The 19,203-nt window shown below is 36.8% G+C and overlaps 1 protein-coding gene across 2 annotated transcripts in view; it reads right to left on the bottom strand.

The window, feature by feature from the left end:
- Window positions 1-19,203, bottom strand: part of ELP4 (elongator acetyltransferase complex subunit 4) — a 249,116-nt gene that overhangs the window by 142,284 nt on the left and 87,629 nt on the right. For both annotated transcript variants that reach the window (XM_069091355.1, XM_069091357.1), the window contains exons 8-9: window positions 6,141-6,249; window positions 3,246-3,352 (exon numbers count right to left, since the gene is read on the bottom strand). In XM_069091355.1, coding sequence (XP_068947456.1) covers window positions 3,246-3,352; window positions 6,141-6,249 — 216 coding nt within the window. The remainder of the gene's footprint in view (window positions 1-3,245; window positions 3,353-6,140; window positions 6,250-19,203) is intronic.

Here is a 19,203-nt window from a genome sequence, read left to right as displayed (position 1 = left end):
ATGCAATTGGGTTGTATGGCTTGTGACATTTTGGTAGTTCATCTGAGTTTTACAGTTTAAGTAATGTTATCATTAGGAGCATAAATTATCATCACTCTTGAGAGTGCGGGTTGACATGATGCTACAGAAGAGAGCATATTACATTCCAACAGATTCTCCAGTTTGAGCTTTAGAGAATACCAGGCCAGGCCATATCTTTCTAGTTCAAAACAAGAAAAAAAGGCTCCCCTCCAACTGCTTCAAATTATCTAGGAGACCACCGGAGGTCAGGTTTCTGCTGATCTTTCGTATCCCTCAGGCACAAAGTAAGTACTTAAGAAATGACAGTTCTTCAAGAGATCGTTGCCAAAATATGTGCACAGTTAACATTGATTAGGCATCTGTGCAAGGTGCTGGTGTTGGTAGGATACAGGACAGAATGGCAGAGGCTCTGCCTTCCAGAAGCTTACATTCTAATGAAAGGAAACACCTGATAAAAATCAAGGAGAGTGAGATGATCACATTTTTTCATGTTCTTTACATATATAAGGACAAACAGGAACAGGTTGATGTAGAGATTGAAAAAAAGAAAAAGGTGTTCAAAAAACTCTTAGGCTGGGGTATTTCCTGGTTCATTTCACCCTGCCCCCCCTCAATTCTTCCCCCTTAAAGACAGAGGTGATGAGGTTGCATTCTAGCTCAGGAGCCCTGTGTAACAACTGTCTCTATGGAGAGAAGAAAGATCTTCTTACTCCTTGAATGCAATGTTCCATAAGAAAGAGCATCAGGATCCTTACTGAATATTGCAGCTTCAAATTAATGAAGAATTCAGAGGCTTTGGCAGGGCTTCTTTCTTTAGACAGCATACTTAGAAGGGATTTATACTTGGTCCATATGAAAAAATGTGCCACTTGTTGAATGATTTTTTAAAAAATAAAATAGTCCCTGAGAAATGTACTTCCAAACCATAACCAATTCTATTGCAGTTTTAAAAATATGAATTCAATAAAGATTTGTATCATCCTTCTAGATGTATATGTTATACTATACGACTTCGACATGATATTTAAGACACTATCTAATCTCAGGTGTTTCGCGTGATTATTGACACTATTCTATTAGACTAGTTACCAATTATGTGAATATTTTTATTTTATGGCCGTGTTGAAAATGGTAGTGGAAATAAACAAATTACTTGGGATGTACTTCATGTACAACTTTGTATGATTACAAACTACAAAAAGATACTGATTTGACTGTTAGACAGAAATGTGCTAAATATGCCATTTTGATGGATCCCATGTAATTTCTGCCTCTGCAATTTCAAAAAGCTCTTCATTTGTTTGTTTGCCTCCTTTCAAAATACCACTTCGTCACCCTGGCAAAATCCATTGTAGGTAGAATGATAATAACCTGGATTTGTCTTCAGCTCCCACTGCAGAAAATTTATTCCCTCCAAGACCTGAACTTACTCAAATGAAGACCTATCTGAAATATGTTGGTTGACATCATCTAAGTGTTTAATCTGTCTGCTTTCAGAACAATAGTGGTTTTTTTTTTTCATTCTTTCAAAGAGTTCAGAACACCCCTGATACATACTGTTCTGTCCTTGGGCCACTAAAATAATTAGAAAGGGGGCCTACTGGCTAGGGTTTTATAGCAACAGGAAGTGGCAACCTTAGATTTGGCTGTCAAAAAAATCATCTTGTGAGTCTGGGATCATGCTAAGAAAAAAAAATCAATCTATATTACTAAATATAAATTTAACTTAAAAGAAAATTATGAGGCCTGCTCTTTTATGCTAGAATAAAGTTATAATTTATCCTCCTAAAACCGTTGCATAAATATTTTGGTACAAATCTTAAAAGTATCAGAAGTGAAACAATGTCTGAACGATTATAGTGTTGGGTTCTATTTCAAGAGTCTCTTGAGAAGTGAAACAAATTAGTAAAGGAATCACTGTTTCTACGGTTTCCTTCATTTGGCTTTAAGTGGCTTTTGAAGAGAATATCCTCAGATGAGAAACTCCTGGCACTCATGCAGAGATGACCTGCTTAAAGAACTGGCTGCCTGATTAACTATTAACTGCTCTCAATAGGATTAGATAATTAAGGACATTGATGACCATTAATTAGGAGGAGGGCACCTTAATTTGTCACTTGATAGGGCCCTTACAATGATTTATAGGTTAGTGCTACTTGCAAATGTGAAGGGAAAGAGAAAAAGAGAGAGAACCATTAAGTTACCTTATCAAGTGGCCAGCTAAAGAGGCCAGAGGGTCAAAGAAGGGCCAAAGTGGTCACTTAAGGGTGAAGTCCCAAACACCAAAGCAGTGCCAAGCCACATTGACCATCATTTGGTGATGAAGTAAAAAATATGCTAATTTATTGGTGGCAATTCTCCCTTTTTATGGTTTCAAGCAGTTAAGACAAGTGGCCTGCTTAAAAGCTTTTCATTTGAAAAGAGATTAAACAAAATGGTTTGTCAGGGCTGCTTGGCTGTTTTATGTCTTTGTTAAAAAAAAAAAGAAAAAAAAACCAGCACCCAGTATACCGATAACTGTCACATCACACTCACCATGCTGTCTAGCTAGCGCCTCTGGAGTCTTTATTTCATTGGTAAATATAGCTTAATAGTTCTATATTCCACTGCTCTGCCAGATTAGGCTGAAAGAAATCTTTTCTATTACTACCTTCTGTCAGTGCTGCTTACATAAAAATCACAGTGAAAAAAGTTTAAATTTAGAAATTTACTTAAGGATATTAGTGTAAATGATACTGCATTTAAAATGACACCCAAGAGCTAAAGGTGACTTCAGTAACAGGGAAGAAAAACGGCTTCCAAATGCTGATCTCAACTCCTCCCTGAGCCCTGTAGCCCCCGGGAGGTGCATCTCTCACAAATGAAAACCTCCCTATGAGGGCAATAGCAAGGAGCTACTTTCCCACCCACAAACAAGGGTGAATCATTGATGTTTAATTAAAATTTCTCCTCCAATCTTTGGAAGAAAGCAGGTTATATTTATTATCCAAGTTGATAGCTTTTTTCTTTTTACACATTTAAAACCAAAAATCAATTTTGTATAATAAAACCATGAACATTTTTACAGAGCAAAAATAAGACAAAAACTATACCAAAAGGGTTCAGAAATCATTCCCCAGACAAAAGAGAGAAATATGCAAAGTATTCCCTACAATTACACATAAAGATCAGAGATCCTACTTCCTTTCAGAATACACAGAAGCAGAGGGGCTTCTGGCTCTTACCTCAATGGTGAAGACCTTCCTTTGGAGTTTGAAAGCAAGGTCCTTCGTGTCGGACACATCGCCAATCAGGCTATTGAGCCGGGGGATCTGGTGTATGTGAATCAAACCTTGCAGAAAGGAAATTAAAAGAAAAAAATTGAGAAAACGCTGTCATCAGATGCATAAATTAGAGAGTCTGACAGCAGAATTCTGTATATTTACACACGCATCCTCCCCTTTTTAAACTGGAGCTTACTACCAGGAGCAATGAAGCAAACGGTGCGATTATACTCAAGTAATCAAGCAGAATAAGATAAACAGAAATCCTTGTGCGAGGAAAACTAATTGCACTTTGGTACAGAAGTACAGATGTAAAGAGGGATCTTAATACTTGTCAAAACTACAGCCGGTTTGTGTGTGATTTCCGCTTGTATTTACAGTAAGCAAACACGGCTATCACCTTGCCTGCTGCCCACTGCACCACTGAGTGATCTTTATTTTATTAAATGCACCAGTAAGCAGCCGGCAAAACAAGGCTTGGGGGTGACTGATAACTGGGGAAGCGCTAATGAAAAGTATTTCATCGTGCACCTTATTAATGACTTGCACAAACTGGGCTAGGAAATGCCATTTTTGGGCATGCTTGAGGATGGAGCGTGAACCCCGATGCCATCCCAAGCCCCACATCTCTGCAGCACATCAGACCTCTCTGGAGCTGCGAGGAGCTTTATAGCAGCATTGGGCAGACTGGGAGCTCTGCCCTCTCTTGTCAACAGAAACTCAAGCTGATTTTTTCTGACAAGGACATTGGATGGTTTTAGTGCAGCTTAATGTAGTTTCTGAACAACCCTTCAAGGGTCATTTTCCACAGATGAAAACTAGGAATGTTCTTCACTAACTTTCTTCTGCCTCAGCTTATTCCCTATTTAGTCATTTTCATTCTAAGGCATCTGAACTCTAAGCAAAGGAGAAGCAAATTCCAAACTGCAGGGTATTAGACAAGACATCTGATGAGAGAAAACTGGCTATTATAATACATTTAAAAAAAAAACAGTGTTTATATATTTCAATTTGTTTGGGGGCTTGAGAGGGGGAATGTACTGGATAGTGTACTTCACTAGCTTTCAACTGTACTATATGCATCTATGGACAAATAATCTCAAACAAAATAAATGGCTTTTCGGGGAAGGGAGGGGAGGAAGAGAGGGAATTTCTTATTTGGAAAAAATGTATCTATCACCTTTCTTAGAGGTAAGATTCAGGCAGACAGCCCTTAGTTCTGAAACTAAAAAGTATAGCTGGCACCATCTCAGACTTACTTCAATAGGCAAATTCATTAGAATAAAATTGCCTGGTCGTCGTCCTTTTATTTGACTGTTACTTATTCTGACCTCTGGCCCTTTTCCTACAGAGCTGTTTGGCCAGCTAGTACATCGAAGTTTCTTGCAGAGTGAAATGAATAACTTCAACTGAAAACTGAAAACTGAAAACAGCAGAGTCCAGCCTAATCCTCAGCCCTGACTGCCCAATATGTAGCAAAAAGCAGACCATATTAACTTTGAACACAAGTTTAATTTTGAGAGTCTGGCAGACTTCTTAAATACCAAAATGGCATCATTATCATTCAATCCTTAAGGCTTATAGTGGTTACATTATAATGGATGGACCAAAAACCAAAACAACAAAATCCTGACATTTGACATGAATATTTTCAAAGAACATGAAAAGAATCCCTTGTGTTTAAAAAAAAAAAATCCTTGCAGAAAATAGCTTCAAAATCCTCCTTTCCCCATAAGAATGATTAGTTCTAAGGATAAATCCATAGAGTGTCAGTGTGGACATGTCACATAGGAAGCTCTGACACAGGCAGGTGTTCAGGAGGCAAATAATCTCTGGGGCAGATTTTGTCCCAAGTTCACTTCTTCAGGTAGCTATTGGAAGGACAGGCTAAACTGAAGGAAGAGTGTGGACACTGACTTCAGCAAGTACAGCTGGAATCTAGTTTTCAGTGTCCTCCTTATTATCTCTACCCAATTTCTTGCAAACACCAGGGTGGGTGGGAAGCAGGGCCACTGTCTCGAAGGCTTCTAGCAGGCTTCCTTCCAATGAGCTGCAGGCAGCCGCTGAGCAGGAGGTTTCCATGGGACCACAGTGCTGACTGCCACAACCATCACATCAGTAATTTATGCAAACTCAGGGCACCATTCTGGATTAGCTTAAAAACTGTTTGCTATTCAGTTTTCTGTATCTATTTTAGATCAGAGCCATGCCTATCTTCTAGTCTTTTGGCAGTTCTACTACAAGAATCTTTTTTTTTTTAACTTTTGAAAATTTGGTTACCAAATGACTAACTTACATACATAGGAACAAACCAATTAAAACTGAGAAACTAATCCATTGTTGCTCAAGTAGGCCAAAGTTATTGTGAATTTATTTAAGAGATGGTTTGTGACAAACAACTTTTTTTTGCAAGTGAAAAGAAAAACTATGGGGATAAGCAAATTTTGTACCCAGGAATTTTAAATGATATAAATCTGTGCACCTTTATTCATTTAAGCATACACATTATTACTTCAGTTTGAAACCTGGCAGATGAAAACTATTGATTTCACTGCAATTTTAACTCCCTGTTCAAATTATTGCCAAACCTCCTCTGCATGTAAATTCCCCAGAGTCTGCCTGTTAAGATGCACATCTGACTGAGCCATGCCTTAGTAATAGGGCTTGACAACATGCAAGGATCGGCCATGCTTTTTTGCAGCCTTAATGCGTTTTGCTGAAAAATCGTCTTACTCAGGACTAGTTAAAAAAGGAGGTGCCAGTTAAGAAGTATACTTGAAATGAAATCACATGCTGGTGCATCACAGATATTACAACTGGACAAGATATTGCCAAGTACTAAAAAATGGTACTTACCATGGAAGTCCTTATATAGAGAATTGGCTTCTCTCTCAGAACCGAGAAATGATTCAAGACCAACTACTGTATCCGACAAGTTTCTAATACGCATAGTGATTGCTTTATTCTGTAAAACATGGAAAAAGATTAATTTTTTTATTTTATAAATATAAGCAACATTCATACAATAAAATTTATTTATTATTGATAGACTGGAGTAAAATAGGAAAAAAAAATGGAGAATATAAAGTAGAATGCCTCATATAGCTGTCACTATGGGAAGCGACGCCTGAGTCGGCATGCACGCCAGGAGGCTTGCAGGGACTGGGGCTGGTCTCAGCAGGCAACAGGAGCTGGTTCTCTGCTGTCTTTAGGCCGAGGTTGTGCTTGTCCTTAGAGTTTCCTGCTTCCCAGGCAGCCTCACCCGCTGCCTCTTGGGGGTCTGGCAGACGACAGGAATCGAGGGAGTTAGCAGGGAACGCTACTCAGGATCGGGCAGAGGTCTCCTTGCCGCCTGTCAGCTGGGATGGGCTTGTAGGCCTGCAACAGCTGAGGTCTTACTATGGAATAGAAGAAACTCTGAAGGATCCAGTGAAGAGGTTGCAGGTCTTGTTGGGCTACTGGGTTTCCTGCCTTGTCTCCAAATGCTGCCACTTGGTAAGCGGGTCAACAACAAAGGCGAAGCAAAGAAAGCGACTGACCAACATTGGACTAACAAACAATCTATGGTTTGTTTCTCTTGAGGCAACACCAGCTGGACCAAAATACTGCATTATCATCAATGCTAATAATAAATCCTGTTCCTACAACACTGAATTGTGTCATAAATAATTGGAAGGTAAATTCCCAGAGCACATCCATTTGTGGAGCAGCAATGGTTCTGAAAATATTCAGAATTCTATGTCTGTCTGGATATAAATACCAGCCTTGGAAAGCCGTGACAATTCACCTAACTAAATAACATAAAGACTGAATATGACTTTTAGACTTTGACAGGGATTAGACCAGAAAAATGTTATGTATGAGAATGTCTTAGATATGTTTATTCTGAAAAGTCTGATCTAAGTTGAGGATATTTTTACTTGTCTAATTTGATTTTAAGATTTTGTGAAGTTCCCATTTCAAACACTGATCCAAAATGTCTTCCCCCTTTCTTTGTATTTTTGCACTTGGCATGGTGTTTGGTACATAGTAGATAATTTAACAAATACAAGTTGACTGACTAGTTAGGATTAGACTAATAGTTTTAAAAAGATCACTGAATAAAGAAATATAAATTCAAATAGGAAAATTTAGCAAATCCTATACTGTGCTTCTATATACGAGGAAGGACCAAAGATGGCCAAGGCATTATATTAAAATTCCTGTCTACCTAAACCCATGTGGCTTACGGAATTTTCCATAAACAGGAAGGCACATTTGTCTTTTTTTTTTTTTAAATCTAGCAAAACTAATTAAAATTAAAAACAAAATCAAACCTGAGGAGCAAGAAAAAATACTAAAATAAATCAAACTTGGGAATATGTATTTGTATGTGTATGTGTGCATATCTTCTTTAGAGGGTTTTCCATGTAATGGTGAGAAAAGAACCCAGAATGATCACTTATTTCCATCCATTTTCCATAGGAGATAACTCCTACTCCAGAATAACAGTGTCTTCATACACTAAATACACATCCTTTTCAACATTTCTTTAGCCAAAGACCACTATATCAAACTCATCCAGGTTGGGTTTCAGCCAGTTATTCTTCACCCAAACAAAAATGTCTGCCAGACATTCCAACAGCTGGGAGACAGTTCACAGTGAATCAACTTGAAAATGATTCATTGTGTTTAGTATTGAACAATGTTGGGGTGGGGGTGGGTCAGTAATGGAGGGTGAGAACAAGTGGGAGATAAGGAATGACAGCCAGCAGGCGCTCATCACTTCTTCAGCCCTCATTTTGAGAATAAACTCAAGTAGGATGAGTTCTACCATCATGGACTGCAGATGAACATTTGTTAACATCCTGACAAATTTCTTAATCAAAAATGCCAACTCTACTATTGTCTACCTAGAAATAAGCAGGCCTAAGTTTAGGGTCTAGATATTGGAAACTGTGGGGATAAAACAAATAGTTTAGCTGGACTCTAATTGGCATTTAAATAACCAAAGTCATTGTATTTTTCAACCACTCTAAAAAAGCATTACAGAGGGTATATAGGTATGTGATTGCTATGAAATCTCTACAGATTTTAAAAGTTGAGATTATTTCCTTCTTCTCATCAGAAGGATTCAGACTGGTTCATCTACTCTCTCTTTAGCTAAAAAGGGTTTCTCTCTCTCTGTGTTACATCTTACTTTTTACCAATTACTTCCACAATAGCTGGCTGTCATTATTATCTGCTGGAATTATATCTAGGAAACAGTCAAGAAGGAAATCTAGTAGCCAGTTTGGAGAAGAAACAAGTGAACTGTGACTGCTCCAGGCTTTGGCAACATGAAGTGCTATCTATCTATGGGTCCCCACTTGCCCAGGAAGTTGGTAACCATCTTTCATTGTTTCATTTTTGACTTGCACTGGCTTACCACCTAGCTATTAACAACAAACTGAGTTCTGTCGTAGACGCTTGCATGAAGTGAAAGAGCAAGAATAAACCATTAAGAGTAAAGGACTTATATTTAACAGTGACTCTCACTGCTCTGTGCATGCTAATTTTGGTAAACAGTTTGTTTTAAATTGTGCAGGAAGCCACTTTGAATGGGAGAGTTGTGCAGCTATCAAAAGGATGACTACATGGTACAGAGCCTGGGAAATTATATATGGTTAAGACCTGCTCAGTTTTTGACTGAGTTAACCTTTATTTTTGTTATAAGCTCATCCATTCTTCTGATTTGATCTGGGACCAAAAAGCATATTCTGTAGGTGAAAGTGAAGCATAAAAAAAAGTTTTTCAAATTGTATTACAAGTTGCTTTTATGCCTCAAGGATCCAATACTAATCTCATCTTAAGTTTCCTCCATTTTAATGGTCTTTAAACAATAATAGTATTAACAACAATATTAAATAGCTTTTCAGTTGAAAAAAGAATCCAAAGTTACTGGCTTAAAAAAATGGAAAGCAGAAAAACCAGCAATATACGTTATGGAGGATGTAGCACGGACAATAAATTGTCCTAACAAGCCCATGTGTTTGAAGAGATTCAGCAGGATGCTTTATGCACAGGCCTTGGAGCCTGACGCTCCATTTTGTGCTCTCTCAGATTCCAGTTGCCTCAGTCTTACAGCACTAGGCAAAATGCTTTAATTGCGATATAGTGAGGGCTTCAATTCTATGGTGCATACCTGGACACAGGGAGTGAACATAATTATTCATAGTGAATTTGCAAAATTTACACTTTCCAACATGCAATGTCTAGTGACAGGGCACTCAGCCTCGGTTAACATCAGCGCATTACTCTGATGGTGGCAGTGTATGCGAGGCATGCTGACATCACCAACATACGTAGCACATACTGCAGCTCATCATCTTTGCCCATCTGGACTTGAAAATCTATCAGAGCTCCAAAATCCCTCTTGCTCCATACAAATCTCCATCCAGCTACTCAGTGAAAGTTGGCAGTTCTGGAAAGCATCCAAGACATGGCTAGGAGGGAAGCCAGAAGAGGAGAGAGCCAGTGGCCAGCAGTTTTAAGAGGGGTTTTTTGGCAGCTATGAAAGGCATTGTTTTAAATTACATAAAAAACATATTAAGGTTCCCAGTTACATTGTAATCTTATCTGAATCATTAAAATGAAAACTTATGACATTGTTACAAAGGGAGAAGCAGATTGAATCAGGCCTCTTGTAGCGGTTCTCCTTTTGCCCTTGACTCACATGTTGGTGCTTTGGTTCCTAATGTTTCTTCTTTGGTTTTGCAGAAAGTGGATTATTTTAGAGGCCCCTTAACAAAACCCACTGAGCCAATTCTGAAATAAAGGAGAGGCATTTTGTATTGCTTTTCTACTCACCTCACTAAAATGCCCCCAAAAGTTCTCTCAATCACATGGCGAAGATTAACATGTTAAAATCATGTTGCCTCTTCCATTTTCATCATCCATCCCAAATCCATCCAAAATCAAAGTCAAGCAGAAGAGTTCAAACCCTAGATACCTGCCTACTTTCACTTCTCAAGCCATGAAGTCCCCAATAGCATAGGGCACATTATATCAAAACAAAATGTACTTCCAAGAAATATTGTAATAGCAGTATCAAAAATTAATTAACCCATACTAACTTAATCATCATGAAGCTTGAAAAGAATTAGCCAATTAGCATAATGCACATATGCGAAGCCTTGGCTAGGACAAACCCCATGGTTGCTCACTTTGCACTCAATTTTGAATGGAGGCAGCAATCAAAATAATACGAAAGACACAGTTCCCAAATTTGAAAGTATCAGGCAACATTACAACCCTAAAGAGAATCCAAGAAAGAGAGACAACCAAATAGATGGAAAGGATGGTTAAATGAATGTGGTGGAAAAATTATAAAGGGATAACCCTGGCTCTCTTGCCAGAGTCAAGGGTGCAGGTTTAAGCTGCTACTTCAAGAAGTCTTGAATCTACTGACTTACTATATAATACCGCCTGTAATTAAGATTCATAAAAATTGTAAGATTGGTATTGCCAACAGCTCAAATACACAATGAGATCATTTTCTGGAAAAATAAAACACAGATACATGAAAATATCCAGAAATCATAATGTTCTTGTAACATCTTAAATACCTAGATCAAAGGATCAAAACACATTGATGGGTATTTCATCAGGTGTTATAACTTATCTCTACTTAAAAGTAATTTATTTACTTTTCAAATATTTTCATTTTTGGTTCTTAAATTATACAATTAATTTATATTAGTTTTTCAATTTTCTTCACATTTTTCCCCAGGGTTCATACCTAGTCATTAGTTTTTTTATTCTACCAAATAGCTCTTAACAAAAAAGAGGGGGGGGGGATGCATTTGCTCACAATTCTAAAGCTATTAAAATAGGGTTGTTATAACTATATATACATATATATTTATAACCAGTGCTAACTGCAAAAAGTTCTAACTATACTTAATTATATTTATATCTTCAAGACTGAATATAATTGTATCATTTATGAAACTAGTAATAAGCAATTACATTAAAATAGTGGCAGTATTTGATTAAGAAAAAAAAATTTCTGGATTCAAGATTTTGATCCTAGATCTAAAACTACAAAGGTTTTTACAACAAACTATAGTAAAATATTTTTGTTTTCAAGGTAGAAGATTGCATCATCTATGAAATTAGTGATGAGAAATTACATTAGGCTAGGGACAGAGTTTGATTAAGAAAATCAGTGTTCCTAGATTCAACATTTTAATCATAGGACCACAGATCTAAAGCTATAAAAGGGGCCTAACAGGTCAAATAGTTTCAAAGTCAAAAAATACTAATTTAAGAGCAGCAGGAAATTTCTGTAATTCAAAAGTCAACCTTGGCTTTTCTTGGTTATCTCTCCATATTCAAAGAAATTAAAAAATGGACCCCAAGACAATAGCTTTGATCCTCTTTCTAGTCCTCAGCAGCTCTAGGACCTTCACTTGTACTCTCGGTGAGGATGAACTGAAAGGTCCCTTGCAGATGATTCTGCTACATTAATGACAGTAGAGTCCTCCTTTCATGCACGTGCAAAGTGAGTTGCACCAAGTGACAAAACGAATAAATATAAGGCACTGATTCATTTTTGTGTGTGTGTATTAGTCAATAACTTGGGATTCCAAACCATGATATATGGGCTTTTTGTCACTTTTTATAAAATTATTCTAAGTGTATTGTATTTTAAGTCATTCAGAACAGTTTCACCTGCGACAATGCACAGGACATACACACAACATTCTTATTTGTTGGTCAGAGAAGCTGCTAAGTGTAATGGATAGAGAGAGCACTGGAGCAATGGACTCTGGGGTCAAGAGGACCTGGGTGCAGATTCTGCCTCAGAGACACTTACCCTCAATAAGCCTCAGCTTCCTGGGGGACCTCTAAGGACCCTCCCAGATCTAAATCTGTGATCCTAGGTAAGCCTTCAACTTAAATATCACAAGTAGTTGAAGTCAATCTTTCATATTCTGAAAAATGGTCCTGACAGTTACAAAGAGGGAAACGATGATTGCCGGCCACCACCTACCTCTTGATGGCTAGCTGTATGGCATGCTCAGGGTTTTATCCAAGTAAAGCTATATTGTAACCAATCAATGGATAGAAGGAATGGAATGAGGTGACAGGAAAAACTGCAGTAGCTCCTTTTAGATGCATGTTCTCAAACACTACAAAGCAGTTAGGTGCAGCTCATGAAAACGATCTCGTTTTTTTCTGGGGAACACAAATGATATTTAAGGCGCATTTTTAGTTTTAAAAACTTGACAAGTCATAGGGGTTTAGCAAGTCAGCATTTGTTGCCTACCATTTTCTTCCTGAAACCCTAAAAACACAGTTCATAGAAGTCTGAAAACCCAATCCAGCCTCGATAAACAAGTGCTGATATCCAAACAGCCCAAGGAACGTCCAGCTCACATTTGTGATGCAGCGTCAGGTTAAAGATACTAAAGTTTAAAATCAGCTTACGATCAACCCACATTGAGTATAAAATTATAGCCTGTCATTAGGAGTAGGCTGACAAAGCCAGGTCCAGATGGGAGACTGGCTGGGAAAAATGCTGAGGCAGGTGGGAAAATGATGGGAACCTGATGGAAGACAGGACTGCTCCCTCTGCTGGCAAGGCCCTCACCTGCTTTAATTTTTAACTAATGACTTGCTTTTCTTTAATTATTTAGAACATAACCCAATAAATAATGTAGAGTATTCCATTCTCGGGTTGCTATTACGTGTTTGTACATTTCTGAACTCACAGTGCCCTATATTTTACCAGAATAATTTGTCAGAGCTATAGGCTCCAATGCTTCACCAGGGGTCCAATTATTTATCTTGTAATTTAATTGCATAATAAACATTGCAAATCTAATTCTACTCTTAAAATACCAATCCCTTTAAAAATTAAAGCCACCTCTGAATTATTCCATTAATATATATTTTCATTTAGAAAAATATTGTAGAAATCTATGTCTTACAGTTTCTTGCTCAGGCTTAATATAATGTACCATAATGAAATAATATAGAAATGAACCAAATAAATCAACTATACAGGATACAAGAAAACAGCATGTCAGAGCAAAACAGAAGAGATGTACAGCGCCAAACCTATCTAATGACCTAATGATGTGAGTTTGCAGACATTATGTACTAATGTGTAGGGAATTTGGAGCTGATGTTTATACAAAAACTTGCTAAATTTTACAGCAAAAAATTATTCGTTATTTGATTTGTGATGTAAGTTAATAGCTGCAGCAAAAACATTTAGTAAAAATCTGTTCCTAGATTCTGGCCTATCACCAGAAGCTCCCAGAACAGGAGGGATCAGCTTTTTCCCCCACTGTTCTCCTCTGAATCCTGGCTGAAAAGACACTCCAGCTCCCAGCCTTCCAGAAGGCTCCATCCCAGGAATCCTCGGCTGCCATTTGGTTTGCTGATTTTAATCTCACAGGACTTTCTTACAGTGGCTCCACTATGCTGAACTGGCACTTGCTTCTAGAAGGGAGTTATTATTAAACTTGTAGGTCAATTGTGGCACTAACAACTCTTTGGAAGCTTTCAGCCACAGTGTACAATTTGCTGGTCTAATTAAATATTAATTCCAAGTGTTACATTTTGTGGCTAAGAGCTTTTATTTTCCATTATCAGTCTGGAAGAGAAAGAGGTTACAAGGCTAATTTAATCTGTCTTCCCCATCTCCCCCCAGCATTAAAGCTTAACTACATAGGGCATAAAAACATCATTAAAAATGCAACACCTCTTTATATAACAATAATAATGTAATTAATAGAGAAGACCTAAAGCATAAAGGCAGAACATAAGATCTGATATAATAACCTGAATAGCACAGATAATGCCAGCAGTTAACAAAAGTTGTAGCAACAGTGTTTTGTACAATCAAGTTTCAGGGACAGTCTTATTTTGAAGGAAAATATATCTTCAAAGATTTAAAAACAAATGCACAACTACATATACTAATAGGTGAGATTTTAAACCTAGATTTTTCAAAGAAATACCACTTAAGAGAAAAAAAAACCTGTCAATTCTGTAAAGTCTGCAAAATAAAGGAACATTTTTTAAAGGGTGGTGGTTTTTGCTGTATAGTAAAAAATTATTTAAGCCAATAAATTAGAAATACACATATCTGTGGTATGTCCCATCATATCTACATTCTGCTTCTCTATAGCTATAGAAATTGGTTATTTAACCCTGTTTGAATAAAGTGAATGAATATACAGGTTCCCTCCTCCATTTTGTTTCCAGAACAGTTGTGTCCACCATGCCTGGACACTGGGCATTATAAAGACTATGTATGTGGTCCAGGAGCCAAAGATTCCATATGCCCAAACAGATGACTCTATTTCCATACTATGATAGGACATCTGACTATTTAGACTATTTACACTTGAAAACTTTGGGCCTAAATGATACTTCAGCTAATTAGAACAAATACAATAATGTTAAAGCTACATTACAAGAAACAAAAGAGATTAAAAAACACTTTTTCTATAGTTTGATAAAATGTTCTCCGACTGGACTAAGAAAAGTGCCTAGGTTACAGTGAGTTATTTCTTCCTTTTGTTTTCATGATGTATTTTAATTTATATTATATATTATTTAGAGCTAATATTTAAAGGCAACTTAAAAATAGCTTGCTATCAGTGCCATATTAGCAATGTCATTTTTTCTTGTGTTTTTATATTTAGAGTATCTATTTGGAGATTATCTTTCCACAAAGTTCCAAATAAATTTGACCAAGAACATAAATTAAATTGCCCTATGAATTTAAGAAATGAAAGGCATTGGAACTTGTCAATGATTAAATCTAAAAAAAAAAAAGTAACTTTAAATGAATAATACTATTTCAAAAAACAAAGAAAAAAATCAGGTAGACAGAAAGACTCACAGTAATCAACACTGTAAAAGTTGCAAATAAACACTGCTATGATCTGGTTAAAAGAAAATGGTAAAAAATATTCACACACTCTTAAAGTACAGTAACATATAACAGGATCATATATAGCTCTAGAGTAATTCTAAACATTCACAAACCAGATAAAAAGGCAAAGAAAACATTAACAATAGGGCTAAATTTAACAGAATAAAGTTCAGCTTTTTAAACAACCTTCTCTTTATGCTACCTAAGACACCGCCACCATTTACACGCGTCTTTGGAGGCGGGCGGCCCCTACAGGACTTTAAGAGAGTCTAAGATAAGCATAGGCTGGTCAGAAATCAATGGAATCTATTAATCTTCAATACCGGCAGGATTTTTTTTAAAACAACCATTTAATAATAAATAGTAAGAGATTAAATCTATAAATTTCATCATTAAAATTTCTATTTAAAGCACATGGGAAAAAAGAGTATTTAGAATATCTGATGATATGACATTGTAACGTTTCTCATAATTATGCTCACATCTTCAACTAAATCAAAGATGTAACTGAACATTGCATAGTGGCGACCTCATAAAAGCATGCTAGCTCTGCACTGCGCAATTACTCTTAGTTTTTTTTTTTTTTAAGAAGAAAAGATTTCACACTGAGAGAAATTCACAAGCCCATAGGAGTCCATATTTCACAATCCCACGTTAGTGGTAGGTTCTAAAGCGTTCTATTGCTGGACTTAAGTTTTAGCTGCTAAAATACTCAGTATGAACAGAGGTCTATGGATATGAAAAGGGTTGTTGTCAGAGTATGCCTACACTGCAGCATATTGTGACACATTTACTTCTTCAATAGGTCCAAAGTCCCAGTATAATAGCAATACCGTAGATCAATTTCCTGACCCATAAGTTTAAATATGAACTATATCACATTAACCAAATTTCATTTGGCTTTGAAGGGGGTCCTACAACAATCTATTTCTTACTGAATTTACCTTAGTCAATTAACTTTCCCCAGCACAAGCTAGCTGATACTTAAAGGTAATAGTGCTCTCCAATGAGGCTGATTCATGACTTAAGAAAGAGGATAAAATCAACATAGACTGAACTGTTGCAAAGCATGGTGATTTTCTGATAATAACTTGAATGAGGTTTTCACTGAACCAGCATTAGACTCAAATCCTTGACTGATATGGAACCTTTTTAGATTTGAAGTTAATCTCAATTTTAAGCCAACACTGACAATTTGTAAACAAAGCTAATGTACAAAAATATTGATGATTTTTAGGATTTTGTTACTAGTTAGTGTTATTTAGTCTATGTGATAGCAAGTAAGTTCTCATAACTAACTATTAGCATTCAAACTTATAGGGAAAATTTAAGCTGCATTTGCATTTAAAATCATAGTCATTTTAAGTCATTTGAAGCCCTGAATAACCCACAATAATAAAAAGTAACTGTTAGAAAGAGAAAACTTAGAAAGACAAAATAAAAAGCAACAAAGTAGAAAATAAACCTTTTGTCAATTATAACTGCAATTTTATAGCTATAGTCTCAGTATTTTCAATTAATTTAAAATATCAAATAAAATTTGTCACACGTGTTAATAAAATATATGAAGTAGGCAAATTTAATTTTTATTCCTTTTTTACCTTTGCCAATTAAATCATATCCTCCAGTCAAGAAAGGACTACATTTTATATTTCCTAAAAAGATGAATGAGTCATTGGGTGACCTTTTTTTTTTTCTTAAGCATAAATTTCATTACTGGAAATCCCTTAATAGTGGAAGAAATCCCTTGAAAGAACTTAGAGACTCAGATGATCAACGGTCCTCTTAAAGGCAGCTGAAATAGAAGTGAAGATATCTGCTTTAATTTGGAAATGGAAAACACATTCATCAGCTAATTGTAAACCAGATTCTTCACTACACAGACTTATTTTATTTTTTTCAGGGCCTGCCAAGTATGGAAGTTAAACAGCATACTGATTATCTGTCTCAAAGTTATCATCTTGCATAAAAATCTCATTAAAAAGTCAGGGCCATTGCAAGAATCATCTGCTTGCTGTTACAAGATAGAAAAAAAAACTTGGGGTACTGTAGCTGAGAAATATAATCACAACTTTTCTTTCAACATGTAAATTATTAATGTTTCACACAAATTCTTAAAAATAAACCAGCATTCTCACTAAGTTATGAATAAATCAATGTGCGGCTATATATAAAGAGAATATTTTTTCAGAAATATCATTTCCTTAAAAAGAAAAAAAACACCACCACCATCACCAACAACAACAACAAAAAAACTAGCCACTCCATCCCTGTATAACAGAGTTGTGAAAGGTTGAGTTGTGAGAATGTGAGCAGCTGCTGTTATTATAACTAAAGGTCTGTCTACTGCTCAAGTCTGAGAGACCACATGTTCGGCTGTCCTCTCATCTTGCCATCCTCACCAATTAACTATCAACATGGAGGGCCGTACACATGCTCTCAGGGGCTCTTTAACAGGCTTCTTGGCGAGTGGAACAACTACACAGCGGGACTCTGGGAACGGAGTAATACAGGGTATAGGGAGCCTTCAGTAGTTTTGCTCTTCCTAATGACAGTTCACTCCTTAGTTCAGTGTTTAACGAAGGTTGTATTAAGTTCAATCATTTCCACACAGGTTTTTAACACAACATGTTTGAGCAGATGGCTAAAAAACTGTACAGAGAAAGTAAATAATTTTTGTCCTCATACTTTTTAACAGGAGCAAAGTTTTTTTTTTAAGTTTGTTTTTCGGAGTGAATACATTTTAAGACATTAATAACATACATGATTTTTCAATTCATTTTTTTCCTCAATGAGTTGGGATAGTTTCTATATATTTATTTCAAATTATGCTTGTTTTCTCCTTCTGTATTATCCCGCAAGTAAGTAATCTCTAACCCTAAACACACAAAAAGATCGAGGCCTGAGGGACACACAGATTATTCCAGATTAAGATGTTAAAATCATTCTTGTTTGTTCTACTTGTCTTATTCCATTGTAACAATGGGTTAACAGTGAACCTATGCCATTATTTTCCCCATCTTAACTTTTTTCTCCTCTTTACAATTTCCTTAACTATGTGTTACTTGCCTACAATGAAATTAAACATGGGAAGAATGCCAAAAATACAATAAAGGGTAACTAATCATTACTGTACAAGCCTGACAGAACATTAACAACTAAAGCAGGAATGCTGATTGGCTGCCACACAAACGGAAGAAGTGTGAACGCTCCGCGCACTCTGAACACGGGAATCCTCTATGTCATAGACAAAGGCTTCACAGTGACATTACCATCGGACTGTAAATTATGAAAAACTCTTCCAAGCATCCTAAAGCTAAGCCTCTTCTCTTGCACGCAACAGCCACTTTGAGGATAACTCCTGTCTAGAGTTTTCTCCCAAGACTCCTGTGATTCTCCAGGTCTCCCACTCTCTTTTAAGCTGCTGCTGCTTTTGTACTAGGTAGGTCTACCTTAACCAGCTGCTCCAACCTGCCCTTGCAACGTCAGCTCCTGTAACACACTGAAATCCTGGCCTTCTCTACTCTTATGACTTGGTCAAGCTAGAATAGAATCAAGATAGAAAGTATGCGAACAACTCTCTTTATAATATCATGATGCTGTCGAGGTTTACTTGGCCTCCTGACTATGTTTCTGGTGCTGCCCCCCTGGATTCCTTCACACCAAAGAGATGGACTAACAATGTCAATGCCTTTCTTTAAAGGAGAAAGAAGACTGGAGAACTCCATGGGTTTAAAACTTTCTAAGTTGCTCAGGTTTCTACGGCTCCTCTTTGTGGTCTGATACTTTTTGGTCACTGTATTTTGGGCTCTGCTAGGGATAATTCTCTTTTGTCATTTTGACCCAAACCTGGCATTTGGCTTCTGAGTGTTGTCCTACTGATGCCAGTTTGTAAATCTGGCACTTCCTGGCTCTGTGTGGTTGTCTGTATCCACCTTTCTGACATCCCAGTGCCAGTTCACTGGATTTGGAGTTGGAAGGGGCTTATAGATCAACTCAGTC

Source organism: Petaurus breviceps, unplaced genomic scaffold, assembly GCF_028583685.1.
Source record: "Petaurus breviceps papuanus isolate PSGF00001 unplaced genomic scaffold, PetGlider_PUasm1.0 188, whole genome shotgun sequence".
NCBI classification, from domain to species: domain Eukaryota; kingdom Metazoa; phylum Chordata; class Mammalia; order Diprotodontia; family Petauridae; genus Petaurus; species Petaurus breviceps.
The sequence above is the reverse complement of the archived record's forward strand: the minus strand, read 5'-3'. Positions and strand labels throughout refer to the sequence as shown.